The sequence below is a fragment of the Leptonychotes weddellii genome, chromosome 4 (genome assembly GCF_054177405.1).
Source record: "Leptonychotes weddellii isolate Sample4059 chromosome 4, ASM5417740v2, whole genome shotgun sequence".
NCBI classification, from domain to species: domain Eukaryota; kingdom Metazoa; phylum Chordata; class Mammalia; order Carnivora; family Phocidae; genus Leptonychotes; species Leptonychotes weddellii.
The window spans coordinates 157,676,802-157,699,641 of NC_138372.1; the positions used below are offsets into that span (position 1 = coordinate 157,676,802).

At 52.2% G+C, this 22,840-nt stretch overlaps 1 protein-coding gene across 2 annotated transcripts; it reads left to right on the forward strand.

Annotated features, from left to right (window-relative positions):
* The first annotated feature begins 10,062 nt into the window (after nucleotides 1-10,062).
* Nucleotides 10,063-18,580, forward strand: TRIB1 (tribbles pseudokinase 1). 2 transcript variants are annotated; one of them, XM_081816536.1, is made up of 4 exons: nucleotides 10,065-10,862; nucleotides 10,911-11,184; nucleotides 13,263-13,555; nucleotides 16,148-18,580. In XM_081816536.1, exons 1-4 carry the CDS (start codon nucleotides 10,825-10,827, stop codon nucleotides 16,611-16,613), a joined length of 1,071 nt encoding a protein of 356 aa, XP_081672662.1. In that variant the 5' UTR covers nucleotides 10,065-10,824; the 3' UTR covers nucleotides 16,614-18,580. The 2 variants fall into 2 exon arrangements, with proteins under 2 accessions (XP_081672661.1, XP_081672662.1); XM_081816535.1 differs by having other exon boundaries at nucleotides 10,063-11,184.
* The last annotated feature ends 4,260 nt before the right edge of the window (nucleotides 18,581-22,840 follow it).

Consider the following 22,840-nt stretch of genomic DNA (forward strand, 5'->3'; position numbering starts at 1 on the left):
CGTGAGTGCTCAGCATCCAGCCCGTCGACTTCCTTCTCTGGAACCCTGATTTCCCCACTCCTGAGCACTGACTGCACCCCAGGAGTGGCCGGGTTCCATCCATTCCCCTTATCAGCTGTATCCATTAGCTCGTGCTGCCATAGCAAAACACCACAGACTGGGTGCCTCAGATGATGGAAATTTATTTTCTTAGGGTTCTGGAGACCAGAAGTCTAAGATCAACGTGCTGGCAGGGTTGGTTTCTTTTGAGACTTCTCTTTGGCCTCCAGGTGGTCACCATGTCCCCACATAGTTGTCCCTTGGAATGTTTGTTATCTGTGTCCTACTGTCCTCTTCCCAAAGGACGCCAGCCCTATTGGATTAGGGTCCACCCATGTGACTGCATTTTAACTTAAATACCTCTTTAAAGGCCCTCTCTCCAAATACAGTCCCAGTCATGGGTACTGGGAGCTATGATTTCAACATACGGATTTGGAGGTAATACAATTCAGCCCCTGACATCAGTCATTGGTTAAGATGGGGGCATGTGACCCACGTCTGGCCAATGGTAAGAGAGGATGTCTGCTGGGGGTGGAGAAGGCGCCTCCGAGGAAACTCTCTTTTCCCCTAAAGGATAGCCCAGGGGGAGATGCTTTCTTCTTCCTTTGACATTGTCATACTGGGATGCGGTATCTGGGCTTGCTGCAGCCATGCTGAGGCCAGCCTGAGGGTGGAGCCAACAAGGGGATGGGGACATGGAGCTCTCCACGGTTGAGTTGGCGAATCAGCCAACCCTGGAATCCGCCCCAAAGTTGTCCGTTGGGTTTAAGATGATGTAGGTCGAGGTTTTGGTTACACCTGCAAACTTCCTGATTGCCATTTGAAGTGGAGATGGGGAAGGGTCCACCTATACCTCCTCTTTCCAGTGACCTGTGTGTCCGGCCGGACACATTTCCCAGCTTCCCCGGATGCTGGGTGTGGCCGTGTGACCAAATTCTCACCAGTGGCATGGGAATATGAGTGGAGGGCACACGCGCCATTTCCAGGCTGAGGGGGGTGCGCCTCTTTCACGCTCTCGTCTTCTTCCAGCCGGCTGGAACCTGACGTGGCTGAGACCAGGAACCGCATGTGGATGACGTGTAGGAACCCCAATGTGGAGAGAGTCAGTGTCCCTAGATTCGGTCGGTCGGGACTACTCACCTGAGGAAGCTACAGGGGAGAGCAACAGGCTCTGGGTTCTTCAGACCGCTGTGGGCTGTCTTTGTCATGGCGCCCTAACTACCAGCCTTGATCTGTTGATCTGTAAGGGCGGAGGCAGTTCTGCCAGAGTCAACTGGATGACAAATGTTTCCTGAAGAAGACTTTCCCTGTAGGGTCAGACATGGCTTCAAGCTCCCGGCCTGAAATAGACTCCTTGACATCTGCCAAGTCCCCTTTGTGGATTCTGCTAGTGCACGCAGTTTTCCGATAATGTGGCTTCTTGTGGGCGGCTCATCTAGGCAAAGCGCGTGTTTTCATTGATCTGCTGATGCATACATCCTGGTCTCTGGATGCCTGCCTTTATCAACGTTATTCTCAGATATTTCAAGTTCCGGGAACGCTGCTCCAGTGAGTCTGCCTCTGCTGGGCACTTACCCTCTCCAAGGACAGCTTCGGGTTCCAGAGTCCGGTCCCTGCAGGGCCTTCCGGCAGAACCGACCTCTCTCCCTCTTGCATGTCCCTCTTGTAGTATTTACTTCATTCTGCTCATGTTCAGTGCTCTGTAACATGGCCTTCCGCCCCATTCCGCCGGGGGTTCGCTGGGGACGGGGCTGCTCCCCACTTCCGGTGTCTCACCTGATGCTGGGCCCATGGCAGGAGCTTGGGAAATGTGGGCCCCCTGATGAATGACTCTGGCCAAGGATAAACAGCCCGTCGAGGGCCCCAGTCCAGGTTTGTCCCAATGGACACAAGTATTCTTCAAAGGTCTTAAAGCAAGTTTTGATAAACTGAATGGTGTTTCACCTGAGCTAGGTAAGGTGCCCCCTCAAACCTACAGGTGAGGCCCTGTGTAATCTCACCCCAGAGTTTAAGCAGAGGCACTGACTCTGTAGTTTCTTTAAAGAGAAGGAATGGAGAGAGAGAGAGAGAGAGAGAGCGTGAGAGAGACCGAGTGAGCACAAAAGCGCCCAAGGACGGAGGTGGAGAGAAGGAAGAAGAGGAACCTAAGTGCCCTGACATGGGCCACCCTCGGGTTTGAATCCTGGCTCCCATCTTTCTAGCTGTGTGGTCTTGGGTAAGTTACTCAGCTTCTCTGATGCTCTCTTCCCTCAGCTGGCAAACGGAGGTGATAATATGGATTTGTAGGGCTGGTGCGAGCATCAGTGAGATACTGTAGGCAGAGCATGGTGAATGACACAGAGTGCGTATCATCAGCACTGGGGGCTTTGCTTCCCCAACGAAGCAAATCGTCCCTGACCAGGCATTCTCCTGAGGAAAGAGGTTGCCTGCACCCACAGGCTCCGTGGACGACGACCCCTCAGCAGTCCTTCACAGGGCGCAGACTTTTGTCTACCGGTTTGTGTAGAGCGAGTTACAGTGTCTGTGCCAACCCCTTGTCGGCTGCCCCTGCTGAGCCTGCAGCTCCAGAGAAGAGACGTCCCTGCTGTGGCCTCCCGTGGCCACCCTGCCTCCCTGCTGACGTGGCCTTCCCGCCCTCTCTGCAATTCCCACGGACTGGCCCCTTGGAGATGCGCCGCAGCCCTTGGCGACCCGATGTGATGCGCCCCCAGACCTCTTCACCCTTCAGTTCACGGTCTGCAACCATCCTCAGGAACGTGGTAGAGGAGCTGCTGATCTAGAGGGGGTTTTTTGTTTTTGTTTTTTTAAATGGAAAACCCAGAATCCAAACGGTTCTGTGCACAGGGCCAGCTTCCTTTGAGAATGAAGTGAGATGGGTTTGGCTGGTTCACGCCAAGATGAGGGAAGATGGTATGTTCCAAGAGGCAGGATGACTTACCTCAAAATAGCCTGCAGACCTCAGATTAGATCACGGTAGGGTAGGAACTTTTTTTAATGAGAAAAGAGAAAAAGCAGGCTGTAGGGTCTGTATGTGAGTGTGTGTATATATAAATGTATCTTTGTATATCCGTTTTAATATATATATTTGTATATATTTTAATATATATATTTTCATTTTTATTTGTTTATTTTTTAAAGGTTTTATTTATTTATTTGAGAGAGAGTGAGCGAGAGACAGAGAGAGAGAGAAGGAGCAGGGGGAGGGGCAGAGGGAGAAGGGGAAGCAGACTCCCCGCCAAGCAGGGAGCCCGATGCGGGGCTCGATCCCAGGACCCCAGGATCATGACCTGAATCGAAGGCAGATGTTTAACCGACTGAGCCACCCAGGCGCCCCGTATATTTTTTCAATGAGTACTTTATGTATTGAGATGATTCACTGGTGAGGCAGAGGTAATCTGAGCACAGGGGCCTCCCCAAATCCTGGGAAATGTTCGAAGGGACTATGGAGCAATTATATGAGTGTTTAGGAAATGCCTCCGTTCCCATCAGCATAGCTCACACTGATCCTGGCAGAACAGAAGAAGGGGTCTCATGACCCTGAGATCAAGAAGGGGTCACATGGTTGTGACATCCAGCCTGCACTCTGCTGGCCGAGCCCTCTGCCCCAGTGTGGGGAGGTACCCAACCAGAGGACAGGGCATCCTTGTCTAGTGAGCATCTAAAGGTGTCCTGTGGGCTGGCGGGACCCTGGCTCATAGACCTCCTGATTTATCCAGAATGGTTCCAGAATGCTGTTCCTGTCATCTAATGCCGTGTAACAAACCATCTTAAAACTACGGGGGTTAACCATTGTGTAGATCAAGAATTCAGAAGGGGCATGGTGGGGATAGCTCTTGCTTGTTCCGGGGGCCTCAGCTGGGAAGGCACGGGCGGCTGAGGCTGGAGGGTCATTCTCAAGCTGGCTTCCTCACTCACCTGTCTGGCAGCTGGGCTGGGACAGCTGCAGGACAGGCTCGGCTGGGTCTGTCATCTGGAAGGCCTACTTGTGGCCTCTCCAGCACAGTGTTCTCAGGGGAGACAGAATTCTTACCTGGCCACCCAAGACTTCGATGGCCAGGGCCCCAGTGCACAAAGCAGGTGCTGCATGGCCTTTCGTTAGAAATCTCCAGAGAGGCATTTTCGTGTACTGGATTGGTCATCAACCTGCCCAGATTCAAGACACTCTGCCTCTCGAGGGGAAGAGTGGCAGAGAAGTTGCAGTGATATTTTTTTCAAACTGCCACAATGGTCTTCTGGGCTGGGCGGATAGGAAGAAAGAGGGGCAGCCATGAGAGCTAGACCACGCCACTCCCTCTAGGTTGGGGACATCTGCTTCCAGGCTCTGCACCCCTCTCTTTTCTGCCATCAGTGGGGGAGGGGGTCTCCTGGGAGGAGAGGATCCCTGCGGAGCATTTCTGAAGAAGCAAACTCAAAGACTTCTGGGGCCAGGCTGCTAATGTAAATGCAAGGTGGTAGGGGTTCCGCAAAAAGGAGCAGGGGTGGTTGCTGTGGTGAGCGAGACAGGGCAGGCCTCACAACCCAAGGAGGCATCATCGCTGTAGGGGCCTCTCACAAAACACGGCTGCAGATCTGATCTGGCCTGTGAGCTCCTAGCTTGTGACTCCTAACAGTAAAGAAAAGAATCAGTGTTAGAGACGGGGGAGGCCTCAGAGATCATCAGACTGGTGATTTTCAAACTTGTTTTCTCTAAAGCAGTGGAAAACTTTTCTCAAACAAGATCTTACAGAAGAAGCATGATGTAGAACATCTGATAAAACCTGGAATGGGTAGCCTGGAATCCCACATTGGCTCCTGTTCTCTTCCTAAGGGGCCAACCGGAAGCCCGGGGGTTCCCAGGAACCCAGTTTGAAAACCACCAGTTTACCTCTTCATGCAAAAAAGGAGAAAAGTGAGGTCCAAAGAGGGGGAGTGACCTGCCCAAATTCATCCTGGGAGTTAATGGCAGAGATTATTTTGAATGTCAAGAGACTAGACCGAGGTCTAGCATATGGAAGGAACTTGGTAAATGTTTATTTTTTGCCTGGCTTTTGGGACCTTGTCTTTTTTTTTTTTTTTTTAATTTTATTTAGTAGGCTCCACGCCCAGCATGGAGTCCAATGTGGGGCTTGAACTTATGACCCTGAGATCAAGACCTGAGCTGAGATCACTAGTCGGAGGCTTAACCCACTTAGCCACCCAGGCGCCCCAGGAACCTTGTCTTGAGCACTCATATTGTCTTCCTTAGATGTGTCCTGATGTTTTGTTGCTGTTCGTTTGTTGGGTCAGGGAGCATCACACATGCTGTGTGTGGCCATGAAGCCTTGTTTGCCACGAAGCAGGGAGTCTCAGCTCCAAGGATCTCCCAGCATTTTAGAATGGCAGAATGCTTAGCACCTTCCTCATATTGCTGCCAGGCACTTACCTGGGCATGAATGAAAACAAATCAAGCCTGAGCTCATGATGAGCCCAACCCTGTCCAGAAAAATCAATACAGATTTCCCCATATTATGTAATATGTGAGTTCCTGAAAAGTTGGAGGTAAATCAGTTTTTTCCCCAGTTCACCACGATTCTCGCTCCACGGTTCCTATGTTGTTACCAAGCCGCATAAAAAATACACCGAAGGAGCTTGCTCATGGCATCCTGTGGTAAACCCTTCTATGAAATGGGAAGAATTGCTTCCTAATGAACATCTTGTTTACTTATCTACAGATATTTGTATTTGTCAATTTGGATTTTCATAGCAGAGGCTTTTTCAGTTCTGGCATATGGCAAACCTTTAATGAATACTCGTTGAACATTCGTTGACTAGAGGAACATAGTTCAAAGTCAAGGAATACCCATACCTGATAATCATGTTTGTGGACGGGTAGGTACCTCAAAAAGTACTTTTCACATCTTGGTACCTGTTTGTTTCCGTAAGAACCTCATCGGGGAGGAAAAGCAGGCCTTTATTATGCCATTTCAAAGGTGAAATAACTAAGGCCCCATAATGAGCTTCCTCAAATCAGTATCTGAAAAAGGTCTGATGGAAGGTCCGTCCAGACTTTGCAGCAGATAAAGCCCCAGCAATGAAATCAAGACAATTTTAGCTCACTTGTCCCCTTGGCTGGCCTGATCTCAGCTCCGCCAAGGGTCCATATCCATCCTCCCAGGCATCTGGGCTGGAGGCCGCAAAAGCTTAAGCTCTTTTTCCTTTCCCCAACCACCACATCCTATTGCTTTCCAGGGCTGGACATTCAACTCTGAAAGCTGGGCCCTACTCCTCAGCCCCCATCTCTGCCCAAATGCCAGTTCTCCCTCCCCACCCTCCCTGCTTGTGACCCTCTGCCCTGAGTCCATTTATTTGCTTGACACTTACGAAGCCCCTCCTTTACAACGGACACTGGGCTGGGGACTAGAGATCTAGGGCCAAATAAAATGTGGCCCCATGCCCTCTGGGAACACAGTTGAGTGGAAGGTGCCATGAAAGAAAGCTGGATGGAGGACCCAACAGCACCCAGAACATTTAAATCTGACTGTGGTCCTGGGGGAAATCTGAGTGGTGTTTTGAAGGATGAATAGTTTATCAGATTGGCAGGGGGAGTGGGGAATTCCAGTGAGAGGAATCAGTGCAGGCAAAAGTGCAGAGGTGTGAATTGGCATGGCATGTTTAAGGACCCTGGCAGGAGCTGACAAAGGGGAGAGTGGAGGTAAGGAGACAAGAAAGGTGTGGCTGGGAGGGGAAGCAGGGGCCAGAGAAGAGGGCCCCCATTTCCACACTCTGGTACTCGGATTTTATCTGAGGGTCCCTGCAAAGTTTTAGGCCAGGGCCTGATGTGATCAGATTCAAATTTTAGAAAAAGTACTCTGATAGGTGTGCAGGGAATGGATGAGGAGGTAAAGGGCACATTTTGTTTTGTACCCCGCTGTGTCAGCACCTCATAGGTGTGCCAGCAGAGTGGGTGCTCACTGTTTGTTGAAGGGATGAATGCATGACCCAGTAGGCAGCTTACTGCAGAAACCCAGGGGGAGGTCCCGAACAAAGATCATGAGAGTGGAGAGGAGGGGATGACATGGGGCAAGTATAGGGTTCGTCTCCATCGGGGCCTAGTTGGGAAGTGCAACAGGCCAGGAAGTTCCATGGAAAAAATGAACAGTGGAGAATTTGTTACAAAAGTTTTGGAAGAACAGAACAACAGCGTTCATGTGTGTTGGGGGGGCAACCCAGAGATTAGCAACATCAGGAAGCTGCTGCCACCTGAGGGCCTGAAGGGACAAAAGAGGTGTCATTTGATCCCTGGAGCCAGAGTCCCTATAGTAAAGCAGGACTGTGAAGAGGGAGGGGCGCCAAGGTTGGGTTCCAGAAGAAGCAGAGTCAGAGATGGAGACTAGCAGGCGGGAGGCTTCTCAGGGAATGCTCTTGGAAGGGAAGGGAAGGAACAGGATTGGGCAGAGGGAAAAGCTGGGCTGAGTGCAGCAGTCTCAAGGAGGGCCTCAGGTGACCATCAGCTGGGAGGTCTGAAGCTGGGATGCCCTTCAGAGTCCAACCAAGTTGGGGCAAGGAGGCTGGACCCTTTTAGTCCAACCACTAGATAGAGACCTCTTGGGAAGGGTGTGTGACCTTGGGCAAGGTAGCTCTTCTCAGTCAAGGCGATTTTCAAAAAAGGCCTCCTAAAAGGCAATCCCAGCAACTGGAGGAATAAATCCTTCGATCCGGAAGAGGGCTCTGGCATACAGAGGGCCTGCCTAGGCAGAGCTAGAGCCACAGAAGAGGTGCGGCCAGAACCCAAGCAGACACAAAGGGAAGAAAGAAGTAGCAGCTTCCCACCTTCCCATCTCCCTCTAGGACCTCCCACTGGGAAATGGGGCTGGAAGCTAGTGGGCAAGAGAGCATGGGAAACAGTTTGCCAGGGGCAGCCCCAGAGAGCTGCGCAGAGGAGGGCAGGGGATGGCTCAGAGAGGTCTAGGATGCCCCCGGGGCCTGGCTGTGGGGAATGGGAAAAGGGCAGATTCAAGGGGAAATGAGTGCCCTGGAGGGTGGGTGGGGTGGGTGCTGCTGATGCCTTTCTCTCCGAAGACAGAGAAGGAAGTATACCCCTTGGAGGAAGGTGCTGATGGCTCATGTTAACTTTGCCATCCAAGTGCAGATGCCCAGCTGGTAGCTCAGTGGATCTTAAATACTGGCACAGAATAAACTGAAAGAAAGAAAACCTCAGGTAGGCTCTGTGCTGGCCACAGGACCAAGTGTAGCCTCCTCAGCGTGGCCCTGGAGCCCTTCAAGACTTCTGCAGGCTCAGCACCCACCACCCTTGCAAGTCTCTGAGCCAGCCCTGCTTCCCCTGATAGCCACCATTCATACCCCGCGGGCCCCCTCCCACGCCCCCAGCAACGATCTCACAATCCCACACATGCCCCAGGTCAAATGCTCCTTCTACCTGGCACTCCTCCCTAGTCCTCTTCTCTCCCAAACACGTTGTAATCTCTCCGTTGAGTTTAAGGGAGAGGGCTTAAGAGCCTGAAAGCTCCACCACTCACTAGCTATTCAACTCCAGCAAGGAACTTAAATCTTTGAAGCCTTCTTCTATGAGATCGGGCAAAAAATAACCCCACAGGCTGGTTGTAAAACCAAAGCGAGGTATTATGTGTAAAGTGCTAAGAACAGTGCCTGACACATTATAGACCTCAATTAATGTGAGCAATTATTATTTGCATTTCCGTCTTCTAACCCCCAGCATCTGGCCCTTAGTAGATGCTTAATTAGTGTCTGTTGAATGAATGGAGATTTAATATGTAAAAGGATTTATCCTTGGGGTCCCACCTCCTTCTAGAAAATCAAGTGTTGAGCGGGAGTGCAGAGCCTCTCTGAAATAGTTATCTATGGTGGGGTGTTCAGAGACTCCAAATTGACCTGGTTCTCTCAAGAAAGAAAAACGGCAGATTTTAAGTTATTTTCTCGGAGGTTTTTTGGTGCGGGGTCTGGCACACATTTCATGCTCACCCAAATCACATGGCACGAATGTACGCACACAACCTGGCAGGGATGTCCGGGTGTAGGCATATCACAGCCAGAGGCCAGAATGACTTCTACTCCCCTACCCGCCCACCACGGAACAGGGGCTGGCTCCGGAGCCCCAGACCCTGCTGCGCGTGCGGAGGCCGGGGAGGGGGCAGGAATCCGGCGGCGGGGCAGGAATCCGGCGGCAGCCACGTGGGCCCCTTCCGCCAGCTCCCCACATCCTTTGTTTCCCACCGGCCCCAGCTCAGGAAGCTCTTTCTGCGAGTCACCGCGAAGGGGCGGCCGGGGAGCCTGGAGAAGCTATTTCCGTGCAATCCGGGAGGGCGGCAGGCGCGGGAGGGGCGTGGAGGTGGAGGCAGCGCAGAAGGCCCAGTGTTTGCTTTTATTTCATCCAACAGAAGGTTCTATTTGTGGAAGCGAACAGACGCTGGGGATTAGAGCTGGGAGGGGGAAGGAAAAGGGGGAAAAAAAAAAAGCCACATCCACTACCACGCACAGGTCTTCCCCGGAACTACCGCGTGGGGGTGAATGACTGATTCTGGAATTCATCACCTTTCCTATCCTCCCTTCCTCCGGCTGCAGCCGGGCCTGGGCGGCGCCCGCGGCTCCAGTCGGAGGTCGCGAGGCGCGCGGCGGTGGAGGGATCCCTGAGGCGAACGGCGTAACCGTCCCGCGGTAGCGGGCGGCTGGTGCCGAGATCCGTGAGGCGCGCGCCCGCAGCCCATTGTGCTTGGTGTGAATGAGGAGCGCGCACCAATCAGCGGTCGCTTCGCCCCCCCGCGGCCCCGCCCCTCCCGCCCACTTCCCTGGGACCCTTACGTCACGGGAACTTTTCCTCCGCCCCCTCCCCCGGCTGCTAGCGCTGAGCCCCGGGCCTGCGGGAGGGCGCGCGCCGCCTCCTGCCCATCCCAGCCCGGGGGGCGTGTGCGCGCGTCCCAGCTGGCTCGGGACACACCACCTGCGCCCGAGCGCGCGCAGCCCGGAGCATCCCCGGCCTTCGGGCCACCCCCGTTGCCCCCGTCGACCCAGCTCCACCTCCTCCCCCCCCCACTCCCGCCTTGCCCCGGCCTCCTCCCTCCGCTTCGGTGACTGCTCGCCGGGCGGCAGGGCCCGAGTCGTCGCAGCCACCTCATTGCTCAACCCGGCTTCCCAACTGTTTACACAGCCCGGCCTGTGAGTGTGTGTGTGTATACAGCGTGAGTCACCGAGAGGCGGAGGAGGTGGAGGAAAAGGAGAAGGAGGAGAGCACTGGCCGGGATCGGTGCGGCGCACACACTCACTCACTCACACTCAGTCACTCTCTCCGAGCGCGTCTCGCTCGCTCACACACACGCCGGGAGCCCCGGAGCGCGCAGGATCCCGAGCGCCGCGGAAAAGTTGCTCCGGCTTTCTCTCCGGGACTTCGGGCTTTGGGAAGGGCATTGGCTCCGCGGCTCCGCCGAGCCTGCGGAATCCTGCCCTCGCGGCTCCGGACGTCGGGAGCACCAGCCGCCGCCGCCTCTGCCCCCGGGACTGTCGGCGGCCTCGACAACAATAGCGGCGGCCGCCTCCGGCCAGGCGCCCCGAGCCGGTGCCCGCCGAGGTCCCGGGACCTGAGCCGGCCTCTGCCCCCGCCGGACGCGCGGCTTCCCGCGTGCAACGCGAGCGCCTGGGAGCGGCTCCTGCCTTGCCCCCCGTGGGGGCTGAGCCGAGCTCCGTCTGCAAAGTCCATCCCGCCCGCTGGAGTAGGTCGCGGCGCCGGCGCCGAGCCCGCAGCGCCTTCCCGCGCCGATCCCGGGACCTACAAAGCCGGGGCCGTCCCGGGACGGGATGCGGGTCGGTCCTGTGCGCTCTGCCATGAGCGGCGCCTCGCAGCCCCGGGGCCCGGCCTTGCTGCTCCCGGCCGCCCGGGGCGCCCCGGCCAAACGCCTGCTGGACGCGGACGACCCGGCGGCCGTGGCGGCCAAGTGCCCGCGCCTCTCCGAGTGCTCGAGCCCCCCGGACTACCTCAGCCCCCCCGGCTCGCCCTGCAGTCCGCAGCCGCCGCCCGCCGCGCCGGGGGCTGGCGGCGCCTCCGGGAGCGCGCCGGGGCCCAGCCGCATCGCAGACTACCTGCTGCTGCCCCTGGCGGAGCGCGAGCATGTGTCCCGGGCGCTGTGCATCCACACCGGCCGGGAGCTGCGCTGCAAGGTAGGCGCCCGGGGTTCGGGACCCGCCGTGGGGTTGCGGGGACGCGGTGGCCGGCAAAGGTGTTTGGGGTCTCGCCCTCGCCGGCGCGGGGGGCCTCAGATGCCGTCTGCGGTGACTTGAGCGTGGTGGGCGGCATTTGGCCGGGTTCACACCCTTTGGGGGACTGAGGGATTTCGGATGGAGTGGTGTAATGCGGGCTCAGCAGGCAAGAGGAAGTGCGGTGTTCGGGGGGCTTTATCTCTGTTCTTTGCTTGGCGCCCAGTGTGGCGCACGGCGTTCCAAATAAGTTGTGGAATTGGATTCCTGGGCCATGCCCTTCCCCTTCTCTTATTCTCGTGGCTTCCCCCGCCCCTTGTCCTGCAAGGGCGCCCTGCAGTGGGTGCCTCCTTGGAGCCCGGAGCAGCTTGCGGCTCTCTTGCCGGGGTTCCAAGGCACCTGGGCTCAGCTGTGGGCGCTGAGGGGGTGGGAAGACCGTGTCAGGCTCGGGGCTTGGGGATTCCGGCTTGAACTTGCGCCGGGTGAGAGCCTCGTCCTCCCCAGAGAGCAGTCTGAGGCGGTCTTCCAGCCAGGGCGGGGGATTTGCCCGGCGCAGAAATGTGGGAAAGCCCGTGGCGGCTAGGAACCCTCGCTTCCATTCATGTCTGTGTTTTCCGGCCAGCGATTTTCTTTTGACCACGAGAGATTCCATTCCGGAGAAGATAAAACTCCTGGAATCGGGATCCTCCGCGTGCCCCTCCAGCGCCCTTAGACGCAGAACATTCCCGCAGCCCAGCCTTTGCGAGCCTGACACCCGTCTCAGACTTCCCCGAGGAGCCTCCGGGCTGCTCCTTTTCAACCGAAAGACAGGGTCACCCCTCAGTTGAAGTTGCTCTTGGGTTTTCCGCAACTCACCTGAACTCCACCCGAGCCCCCCCCCCACCCCCCGGGCTTGCTGCTGCCACCTACCGTCCGACCTGAATGAAATTCAAATGCATGCTCCAGCCCAGTTTAAAGGAGGGGGAAATCTTTTCTTCCTCGCTGGGGCTAAGAGCGGTTTGGGGAAGATACGTTGTGTGGGGCCGGGGCGGGGGGCGGAGGGGGTTGGTGAGCAGAGAGATTTTTCTAGCCGGGGCCAGGGGAGCGAGGCCTCAGAGGTCGGGTGGGTCTGGCCATTGTGCAACCCCTTCCAGTTCCTCTGAGCAGATAATAGCTGAATCCAGATGGTGACAGCCCATGTGTGTCACCGTTTCCAGTTGAGTCTAGGATATGAGTAACCGGACCAAACAAAAGGCCCTTAAAGAGACCAGCTAGTTTCTGAGAGGAGATACTACCCATTTCCCCGGTGAAGGTGGGGGTGGGAGCTGCCCCCCCCTCCGTGGGAGGGGGGAGATAAACAAACAAATGTAAAAACCATGGAGAACATCCCATATCCCTCCTGTGACAATTTTAACTCCAGGCTGCTTATACCTGAGTCAGACTGTAGGCAGATTGTTTAAGGCTGTGTTGTCACAGTCTTTCTGCGAGTCATCTGTTCCTTCTGACTAATGACAGATCTGCATGTTCCCCAGCCCCCTGCTTCCACTTGGAGGCTGCAGAGTCACCACATTCTGTGTGCTCTGTGCTGAGAGCTTTGGGTCTGCAGGAGGTCATGCATTTTCAGCTCCTGGAGATCCCGGGGTTGGGGGAGTTGCTGATGGAAGGTTGGGACACCTTCATCAGCTACTTCCAGCAGCCTCGCCTGCAAACAAGGAAGGGCCACAGAGGGTGGGGGCTTTAGGGCTTAGCTCTCCCCGGTGGGTGGGGGAGGATGATGGCCTCATGAAAGGAGGTAACATAGATAGAAAACAGTTATTTTAAACCATCCGTATAGTAACCCAGTTGCTAGCCCAGAGCCCTCAATGTTGCTGGTCTGGGGGGGGGGGGTGGTTAGAGGCAGCTGGAGCTGCATAAGGTGGGGCGGCAGAGATAAGGGGCTGTCAATGAAGGGAGCCTTACTGTCAACGGAAGGCCAACGATTGAGAGTTGCAGTCTGGGATTCAGGAGGCAGCCTCTGCTTCCCTAGCCTCCTAAATGGGGGGGGGGTCACCTTCTCTCTGCAGGTGTTCCCCATTAAACACTACCAGGATAAAATCCGGCCTTACATCCAGCTGCCCTCACATAGGAACATCACCGGCATCGTGGAAGTGATCCTTGGGGAAACCAAGGCCTATGTCTTCTTTGAGAAGGACTTTGGGGACATGCACTCCTACGTGCGCAGCCGGAAGAGGCTGCGGGAAGAGGAGGCCGCCCGGCTCTTCAAGCAGATTGTTTCCGCCGTTGCCCACTGCCACCAGTCAGCCATCGTGCTCGGGGACCTGAAGCTTAGGAAGTTCGTCTTCTCCACGGAGGAGAGGTGAGCAGCCTCCGCAGCTCCTCCCGTGTGGCCTTTCGGGGCAGGTGCCGCGGTTAGATGCAGAGTGTTGGTTCACACCAAAGCCAAGGGCTCAGTTGTCCCAGAATTAGTATTTAGAAGCCCTCTCCCGAGGAGCCATGGCCAAGGATGGTTTATTCTGCACTCTCGTGGATGTGGCCCGGGGACACGTTGGTGCTTCTTTCTGTGGGATGTCACATGAGGACAGGATGCCCTCCCCACTTCCACTCCAGGATCAAGTTTATTCCCCATTGTGGTCAGAAAGGTCAGTTCTTCTGGGGTACAAATGGTCAACCCGTCCTTCACAACATTGACGCCTAAAGGAAGGTTTCAAATCCTTGCTTAAACCAAGTGGGGGGCTTTTTTTTTTTTTTTGTACCTAGAAAGTATCACGGAGCTAACTGTTGTATTTGCACTCTTCTGCCCTGCTCCTTGGTACCCTATTCCTGTTCCGCTTTGGGCTGGTCCCCAGTACTTTCTTCACATTCTCTGGTGGCTCTTTTAGATCTCTTGTTTGGATACATCTTCAGAAAATAGCCACATTGAATAATACATGGATGTTGGCTGGAATTGGTTGCTAAATATAGGTCATGACTTCCCTCATAAAGGACAGGATGAGCTTGATAAGAGGATAATGAGACATTAAGATTCAGAGTTGAGGTTTCAGGCAAGGGAATTCAAGAAGCCACAGGAAATAAACCTTACCTGATTTTAAGAGGTGGGCCATATTCCTTACGGGTCGATTAAGAGCAATATTATACCCTTGCAGAATTGCGGAGGGGTGTGTGTTATTTTGTTGCAGTTGTTCAGAATTGGGGGGCGGGGGTTGCGTGTGCGTTACTTTGTTGCAGTTGTTCTCGCTGGGCTGCCCCGACCTGTGCGTTTTTGCGTTTTTACCCTTAACTCCAGATCGTAGGAAAGAGTACGGGGTTGAATTGCCATAAAGCATAGCTTTATATCTGACCTTGCAATACTTATTGGAACATACCGATTAGCAAAGAAAAGCAGCGTGTTTGCAATGGAGAAGTTTCCAATTCCTGGAACATGCTCCTTTGATATGTTGATGTATTTTCTGAAACATGCCTTACACACCTCCTTGCTAGCTTTTGAAATCCGCATTGCACAGGCGACTGCCATGTGCGTGGAGTTTGGCAACCCGAGGGTTAAGCAATGGCCGGCTGACGCTAGTCTCGTAACCAGCACAGGTGCAGGGTTTTAGAACCACAGCAGCCAATCAGGGGCAGACAGTGTGGGTTGAGTCATATTTTCCGTTTACAGAACCAATGGGTATTTTACATAACGACGGGGAGGTCAGGCTGAGGACATACTGAAGTTAGCACATGTATACTACACTCCAGGGAACAGGAAGGCAGGAAGAAAAAAAAAAAAAACAAAAAAAAACCAACCAGACCTTTGAGAGGAAAAAAAATTGACCCATTAGCCAGTACCAAATGTTTGCATTTGACTTCACCACCAGGGACTTACTGAAACAGGGCTATTTCAGAGAAGCAGGGAGGTGCACAATCTGCCACCAGATGATAGAGGTTCCCCACATGCCTCTGGGCTTTGGGGGATCCATGAACCGTGGGTGGCTGGGTCCGAATGAGGAGGCACCTGCAGCTTCAGAAGGGAGCCTTTGCCTAAAGATTTTTTTCAGACTTTAGCGCTGACCTGAACAGATAAAGCCCCCACGTAGAAGAAATAGGCTCAGGTGTTGGTGGGCCATCCGTGTGTATGGATGTTTGTAGGCCCTGCATCCCTGAAATCCACCAGCCACCTCTGTTTGCTCCTATAACCTCTTGGTCCAGGCTAAGTGTTCTTTGCAGTTAAACACCCCAATAAGTGATGAACCTTCCTGGAGCCTTTCCCATCACAGTTAACCTGGCCTGGGCCCAGGTGGACAGGGTTCCCTCTGTGTGTGTATGTCAGCGTGAGCAGGAGTGCTGACAGCATGAGCAGAATAGCGGTGACTTGGGGCCCTAGGTTCTATAGTTTAGAGTATGGGCCCAAGTAGCCCTGGCAGTCAGTGGCATGATAAGAATAAGATGGGCCTCTAAAACTAATGATGTAATGTATGGGGATTAACATAAAAATAAAAAAAATTAAAAAAAAGAAAGAATAAGATGGGCCTTTAGGATGCTCAGTCCCCGTCCCCCGCCCCACCTGCCGCCCCCTGCCCAGAAGAAGTAGGATATACTGTTCTTCTCTGATAGCTCTGCAGAAAATTCAGCATTCCCCTAAGACAAGCTCCCACTTCTGCAATGGGAACTTTGTAAATTGTGTAACCCTATTAGGATATCTCTTCTAAGCTCTAGCATAATGAAGAGTATGTGGGGCTTTGCATCATACCGTCCGCCCCAGGCTCTCTCGATAACTTTGCAAATGTTTATTGCAGTTTGTATTGGTTTGTGAAATCCTGAGTCCTGGGTGGTTGCAGGGCACTGCTTACTGGATGAAGGGGTAAATGGCGTTCCTTGGGTCTTTGCCTTTAGTGCCTGTGGGTGCTATTATAGAGAAGGCTTTGTTTTTCATAGCAGCTGATCTGGAAGTAATAGCTTGTTTCCTCTCCTGCAGAAGCCAGCTCAGACTGGAAAGTCTAGAAGACACACACATAATCAAGGGGGAAGACGATGCTCTGTCAGACAAACATGGCTGCCCAGCCTACGTGAGCCCCGAGATTCTGAACACCACGGGGACCTACTCCGGAAAGGCGGCCGACGTTTGGAGCCTAGGGGTGATGCTCTACACCCTTTTGGTGGGCCGCTACCCCTTCCATGACTCAGATCCCAGTGCTCTCTTCTCCAAAATCCGCCGTGGACAGTTCTGCATTCCTGACCACATTTCCCCCAAAGCTAGGTGCCTCATTCGCAGCCTCCTGCGACGGGAGCCCTCCGAGAGACTCACTGCTCCTGAGATCTTACTCCATCCCTGGTTCGAGTCTGTCTTGCAACCTGGCTACGTCGACTCAGAAATAGGAACTTCAGACCAGATTGTTCCAGAGTACCAAGAGGACAGTGACATTAGTTCCTTCTTCTGCTAATCCCCAAACCTCAGAAACCTCATAATTCTCACACATGGCATTTCCATTTCTAAAGATGGACCGGCCTTGCGGCGTGCTGCCAACCAGATATGTGATGGCGTAAAGATTGTAGCTGCTGAATGCAACCTGGCGCTAGCCCTCTCTATTTGTTGCGACGAGCGGCCTTATGGATCTGAGCTGTGCACGCTCTAATCGGCTGCCCTGCAAAGCTGTTTCCCTTCTCCACGATCCCTCCCGCCGCCAACTGTCCTGCTGTCAGATGCGGGGCCGTTCCGAGTCTGCAGAGGTGGCAAAGAGTATGGATGTCCTACAGCAACGTGGTCGAGTGAAAGGAAGGTGAACATTTTAAACGGAGAGGAAGTGAGTGGTACAGTGGCATTTTGGGGCAGTAACCATATCTTAACAGGGTGACAAATCATTTTGGGCCAATAAACCTGCCATCGTTGAACTTGTCTTTGGGAGCTAGACTGTCACTCCCCCAGCTTCTCTGTTGGGAAGTTCTTTTTGGGGTTTGGTTTAACACACACCCTTTCTTCACCCTCACATTTACCAATGACCCTGCTCCGTTGTGGGAGCAGACTGTTTGAGGAGCATGGGAGCCTGCCCGCACGACGAACCCAGACTCTCGCCTCCGTTTCCTGCCAAGACCTCATTTGCACTAATGCCTTCTTTCTGACCTTGAAACGTCCCCTTCTTCGCTAGAAAAGCACTTACCAGCTAACCGTGGAGAAGCATCACAACAGATTTGAACTCCTGGCTATTTCAGAACTCTGAGCTCAGACAGACTGCAGATTGGTAAAGTCAACTTGAGCCCTTGGAAACCGTGAGCTTTTGTTGGTTCCCCTCAAACGTGTTGGCATTTAGCCTTTGTTCCCAAGACCATCTCAGGGTGGAGCATTTTGTCTAGGAGGAGAAAGATAAGGGGAGGCTCTCCTCGCCTCTCCCGAGAGCAAACGTTAAACATCTTCGTGCTTTAGAGAAACTGAATTTTGGAGAGCCGTAGACGATTCTCAGACCCACTTCCAGGATTGTACTTTAACCCTTCATGGATATGGTCTGCCTCCGGCATTGTGCGTGTGTTTGCAGTTTTGCATGATGGGTTGTTCGTATTTTAAATTTGGTGTGGTTTACAAATATGTCTCTATAATCAGCATCTAGAGTGAAATGGCCCCAAATCTTTAACGTCAGAAGAGCCTTTTTAAAAGTATCTCATCCAACTTCTTTCCTCTTTCTGCCACCTCCCAAAGCAGAAATCCAGCCCCACCCCCGACCGCCCTCCCTTCATCTTCCTTCAGGTGGGAATCCAGCCTCTGTTTGAACGCTTCCAGAGATGGGAGCTCACTACCTACAAAAGCTAGAGCTTAACTGCAACTTGCATTAAAAAAAACCAGAACACACAAAATATCAATAAATGTCTCAGTACTGAAATCAGGTGGTTAAACGGGTAAACCAAACATACTGTATTTTGAAAAAAAATGGCACAAAATCAGGCAGTCATTTTTAAGGGCTACGCCTAGGCAAACACCTAACGTGCATTGTGAGAATGCTGTGTATACCTCACGTACTGTGTACTTTGTGTATATATATATATATATATTTTACCTTTTATACCTATTGTCCAATATGTTTTATTGTTTTGGCTCTGAGGCTTGTTTTGTCTGTGTCTGTCTGAATAACCTGCGTGTCTAAAACCACGTGAAATGTGAATGATTATCGGCAATATTACCTTGACAGAATCATGGGACTCGGAGAAGAGGGAGGACAGAGGCCTCTGTCGTACTAACGTGCTCGTGGTTGCTGACTGTTGTATCTGTGATACATTATCCGGCTGAGGACTCTGGGCTGGCTGGGGCTTCTGCCGGGAAAGCTCGAAACACTAGATCCTTCCTGTACGTGTGTATATATGTGAACAGTGAGGCGACCGTTTCTGACTTGTAGAGAAATTTTAATAAATCTGGTTTCGTAAATAGGCGCAGTGCATTCCTTTTGAGTCCAGTCTGCCTTCTGCCTTGTGCAACTTCATGCTGGGGATGCAAAGGTCTCTGGCATCCGGGTTTGGAATATCACAGGGGAAACGCAGAAGTAAACAGCTGATGATTATTATGTATGACCTTTGGCAGCGTTGAACCCATTCACTTTTTCCATTGAAGTGGGCAAATTCATTTTGATGGGTGAAGCCAGTTTGGTGAAATCAGGTGGGTGAGGGCTGTGGGCTGGTACAGAGCGGAGAAACATTTGAAGAGGAGCAATGGAACAATCCCTCTGGCCTCTGGTCTTTTTTAGGTCAGGGACCCTAGAGAATTTGATGAAAGCTATGGCCACTTAGAAAAGTGGACACAGGCAAATCCAACAGAATTTTGTTAAAACTGTGAGAGGTCTGCGTGTGTCCCTGAGGGCATCCCAGGCTTCCTGCTGAGTGAGAGCCACCCCCCATTAGATTTCATTAAAAAGGCTAATCGAGGCATTTCCTTTTTCCCCCTGTAAGTGTAAAAATGAAAATAAAGGAAGCAAAAACCAAAGTGACATCATTTTGAATCACAAAGGTAAAGAGAAAGAAAGGATTCTTATATAATTAGGTTTATAGCTTCTGGGTTACATCAGAATCTATTTTAAAGGAAGTAAATTAGCATCGAAAATGATTTAAAAAAAGACTTTACACTGTAAAACATAGCAAATATACAGACAAATGCACATAAAAGTGTTTAGCTCTGAGTTTTCACAAGCCAGACATTGGCATAACCAGCCAGTGGGATCAGGAACGCTTGGCCGGGACACCACGATCCCCTGTCCCGGGTCAGCCCCCGTCTGACACCCCCTCTGAGGGCCCCTCCCACCGGGTAGAATTTTAATTCGTTCTCACAGTGAAAATTAGAATGGAATAAATCAACCCTGGGTTTAAATGAAGAGGCAAACAGAAGTGACAGATGACACAACTGCGTTTTTCTAGGACTCAGGCTGAGATCACCCAGGAAAGCAGACCTATGACACCAAAGTAAATTGCAACTCAGGCCTCGTGACCCAGGAACTTAAAAGAAATGGAAAAAGCTCATCAGACGCAGGGGAGGGAAATGGCCAAATGCCCGAGTAGCTTAGAAACTAGGAAGCTGGGGGTTGGTCTAGGGTCATCCCATGAATAGGACCCTTTAAGCCCAAAGTTCCTGGGGCCTCAGAATATGCAATGTGGTGTCTCCTTGTTCCAACATATCTAGACGAGGCTCCGTGTAACTCCTTGGGCATACAGAAGGCTAATACTTTGGACTTCACTGAGCTTTTTCATCTAAGGATTTCAAAACACTTTGCAAGCAATTAAGGTTACAACATATCTTAGTACTGTTGTTACATGTACCAAGTGGAGAGAAATATGGGTCAGGATTGGCTGGGATGGCATGTGATGCCACGGATACATAAATGTAATCTCTTCCAAGGTAGGAACAAATCTGGGGCAATTTTACCCGGCTACACTATAGACGTTTGGAATGAGAGTGTGTGAGCGCAGGCTGGGAAACCGATCACTTTTATTTCCCCTTGTGTCCTCAACCTACCTGTTGTTGGAGTAAATCATGCAAGTAACATCTCGATAACATTTTGTTCACGGCATACTTTCTAGAAGGTTTACTCTTGCCCTCCTCCTTCCCCCTTTTATATTCACAGAAGCGAACTAGGCAAGCCAAATATGACTTGCTCCATTTTGTAGATGAGAAAACTGAGTCCCAAGTGTCTCTAGGCACCTACTCCGGGGTAAGCTGCTCAGAGCTGGGACTTGAACTCGGGTCTTTGGACTCCTTGCTCAGTGCTGTTGTGGTGTCTGCACACCACAGACTTTTACTGCAGCGTAAAAGTCTTCCGGTAGGATGATGATTGAAGGAGGTGGTTTGAGATAAATACAAATACTGAGTCTTTAGCCCAGTTAACCTCTTCGAAAAGATCCAGCCAGTACTTCAGTCATAAAGATGGGAGCATTATGCAAGATGAGAGATACATGATTGAATAAACATTGTGCACCCACCATGTTATGTGCCAGGCACCCGTAGATCTTTGGGAAACACATGACCCCGCCTTAGTCCTAGCTCACTGAATGGGAAGCTCCATGGGGTCAGGGAGGACTGTGACAGTCGTATTCACCCCTGGCTCCCCAGCACCCAGCGCAGTGCTTCCCACAAGGAAGGTGTCCCGTGCCAACATGGATGGATGGATGAATGGATGGATGCACGTCTTCCAGCAGCTCAGAGAACCACAAGCAAGGAAACAAATCTTGTGACTGGGGTCTCGTCCTAGCTCTGAACCCTTCAGCTGTATGACCTTGAACAAACAGATCTGCCACTGTGGTTCTTATTTGTTCATCTTTAAACGTGAGTGATACTCCTTCATTTCTTTCTTCCGTCCTTTCAGCTGCCATTCTGGGAAAACAGAATGATTCCGTGATTCTGTGAAAATAGGTACTATAATGATCTTCGTCAGACTGACCATGGGAATAGTTTTGTGCTTCCTTTTAAAACAGCACAGCCGAGTGATTGGGTTCCTTGTCTAATTTCACTCTGGGCAAGGAAAGGCATTGCAGCAATAAAGATTATGGAATTGGCTTTTCAACAGGGCTTTGGCAGGGAAAGGGAGGGCAAGTATTTAGTTAATCGCCCCCTCCCTCCCCTCAAAAAAAGAAAAAAAAAAAAAAAGGAGAGTGGGATCTCATTACCAACCCCGCAGAACCTTCCTTACCAGGTTTTGGTGGATTCTGTAATGATCCCAACTGCAGTCAATGACTTGTGGTTCGTAGAAGGGCAAGATGTAGTCAAACATCACACCTCAATCTTCCTAGATGTTTGACGGCACGTACCTCATTCTACTCAGCAACCCTTCAAGGTGGGTGATCTGTTCCCATTTAACAGATGTGGATGCTGAGACCCAGAGGCTGGACTGTCTGCCCAAGGTCCCGAAGCCAGAGGGTTGGGGAGGGGGGAGAGGGGCGGACTCCAACCCAGGCCTGGTAACAGCAGGTCTTTGCCCGTTCCTGTCCTGTGCTTTGTAGATTGGGTCTGACAGATGCTAGACCAGCGACACAAAGTCTTCTTTTTGGAGCAGCTATTTTGCTGGGACATTTTTTGCCAGGAAGTGTAAGTATGCTGGATTAGTCCTGTTTTCAGGCTATGATTTCTACCAGCTGAGATTTGTCAACAGGGTGCTCCTGTTATACTAAGAGGATTAGCAAAGGATTACCTCCCGGCACCCCTATAAAGCAAGCGTACTGCTATTATCCCCTTTTGACAGATGAAGAGCCTGAGGTTCAGAGAAGGTAAGGGGTTTGCCCAAAGTCACACAGCACGGCATTCATTTGCTAATTAACACACCCAGAGCCCTTAAGGCCTATTGTCCCTTTGTTTTTGGAACTGGGAGGGGACTTTCTAAACTTTAGAAACTATTTATTTAGTCTTGAAATGCGGTGTGGTGTCCTGGAACAGAAAGAAGCTATTAAGGGGAAAATGAGTGAGATCCAAGCAAAGGCTGGAGTTGGATCGGTAATAACATGCCAGTGTTGGTTTCTTCGTGTGCCAACCGTACCGTGCAAATGTAAAGTGGTAACAGTGGAGCAAACCCAGTGAGGGACTCTGTACTATCTTTGCAACTTTTCTGTACATACTAAAATTATTCCAAAATGAAAAGCTTATTAATAAAACACATTAAGTCCACACTGCCCCCATTTTCAGCGAGAGGAAATCAAGGCTGAGACCCGGAGGCAAGGTCACTGCGGACCCAGCCTCCCCAGGCCCTGCCCTGCTGTGCCGGCTCCCTGGGGTGCTGGCTGGTGTGACCTTCCAGAACGTGTCTAGAGCAGAAGGAGGTGAATGTGAGGCGTTTCCGTGGAACGCGTCCGAGACTTTGCTTGCCACAGGACATGACATTTTGAAAAATGGTCTGACCTTTAGACCAGTGACTCCACGAGTGTCTCTGTCAGTTTCCTCATCTGCTCATGGCTGAGCCAGGCCGGGGGCTGTGTGGCTCCCTCACGAACTTTAATTCCACGCCTCATTAGCTCAAAGACCGCGGGGGTGAGCCGGGGAAATATCCGTGCAAGGAAGGCTTTCCCTCTGTCTGAAGAGGAAGACCTGCGGGAGTCGGGGCTCCAGGACACTCCAGACACATTTCTCACCCGGCTCCGAGTAAAGAGGGTATCTGGTCTCTGGGAGGTGAAGAGCCAGCCCACCTGCTCCCTGCCTCCCCGGGAACGGTTGCTC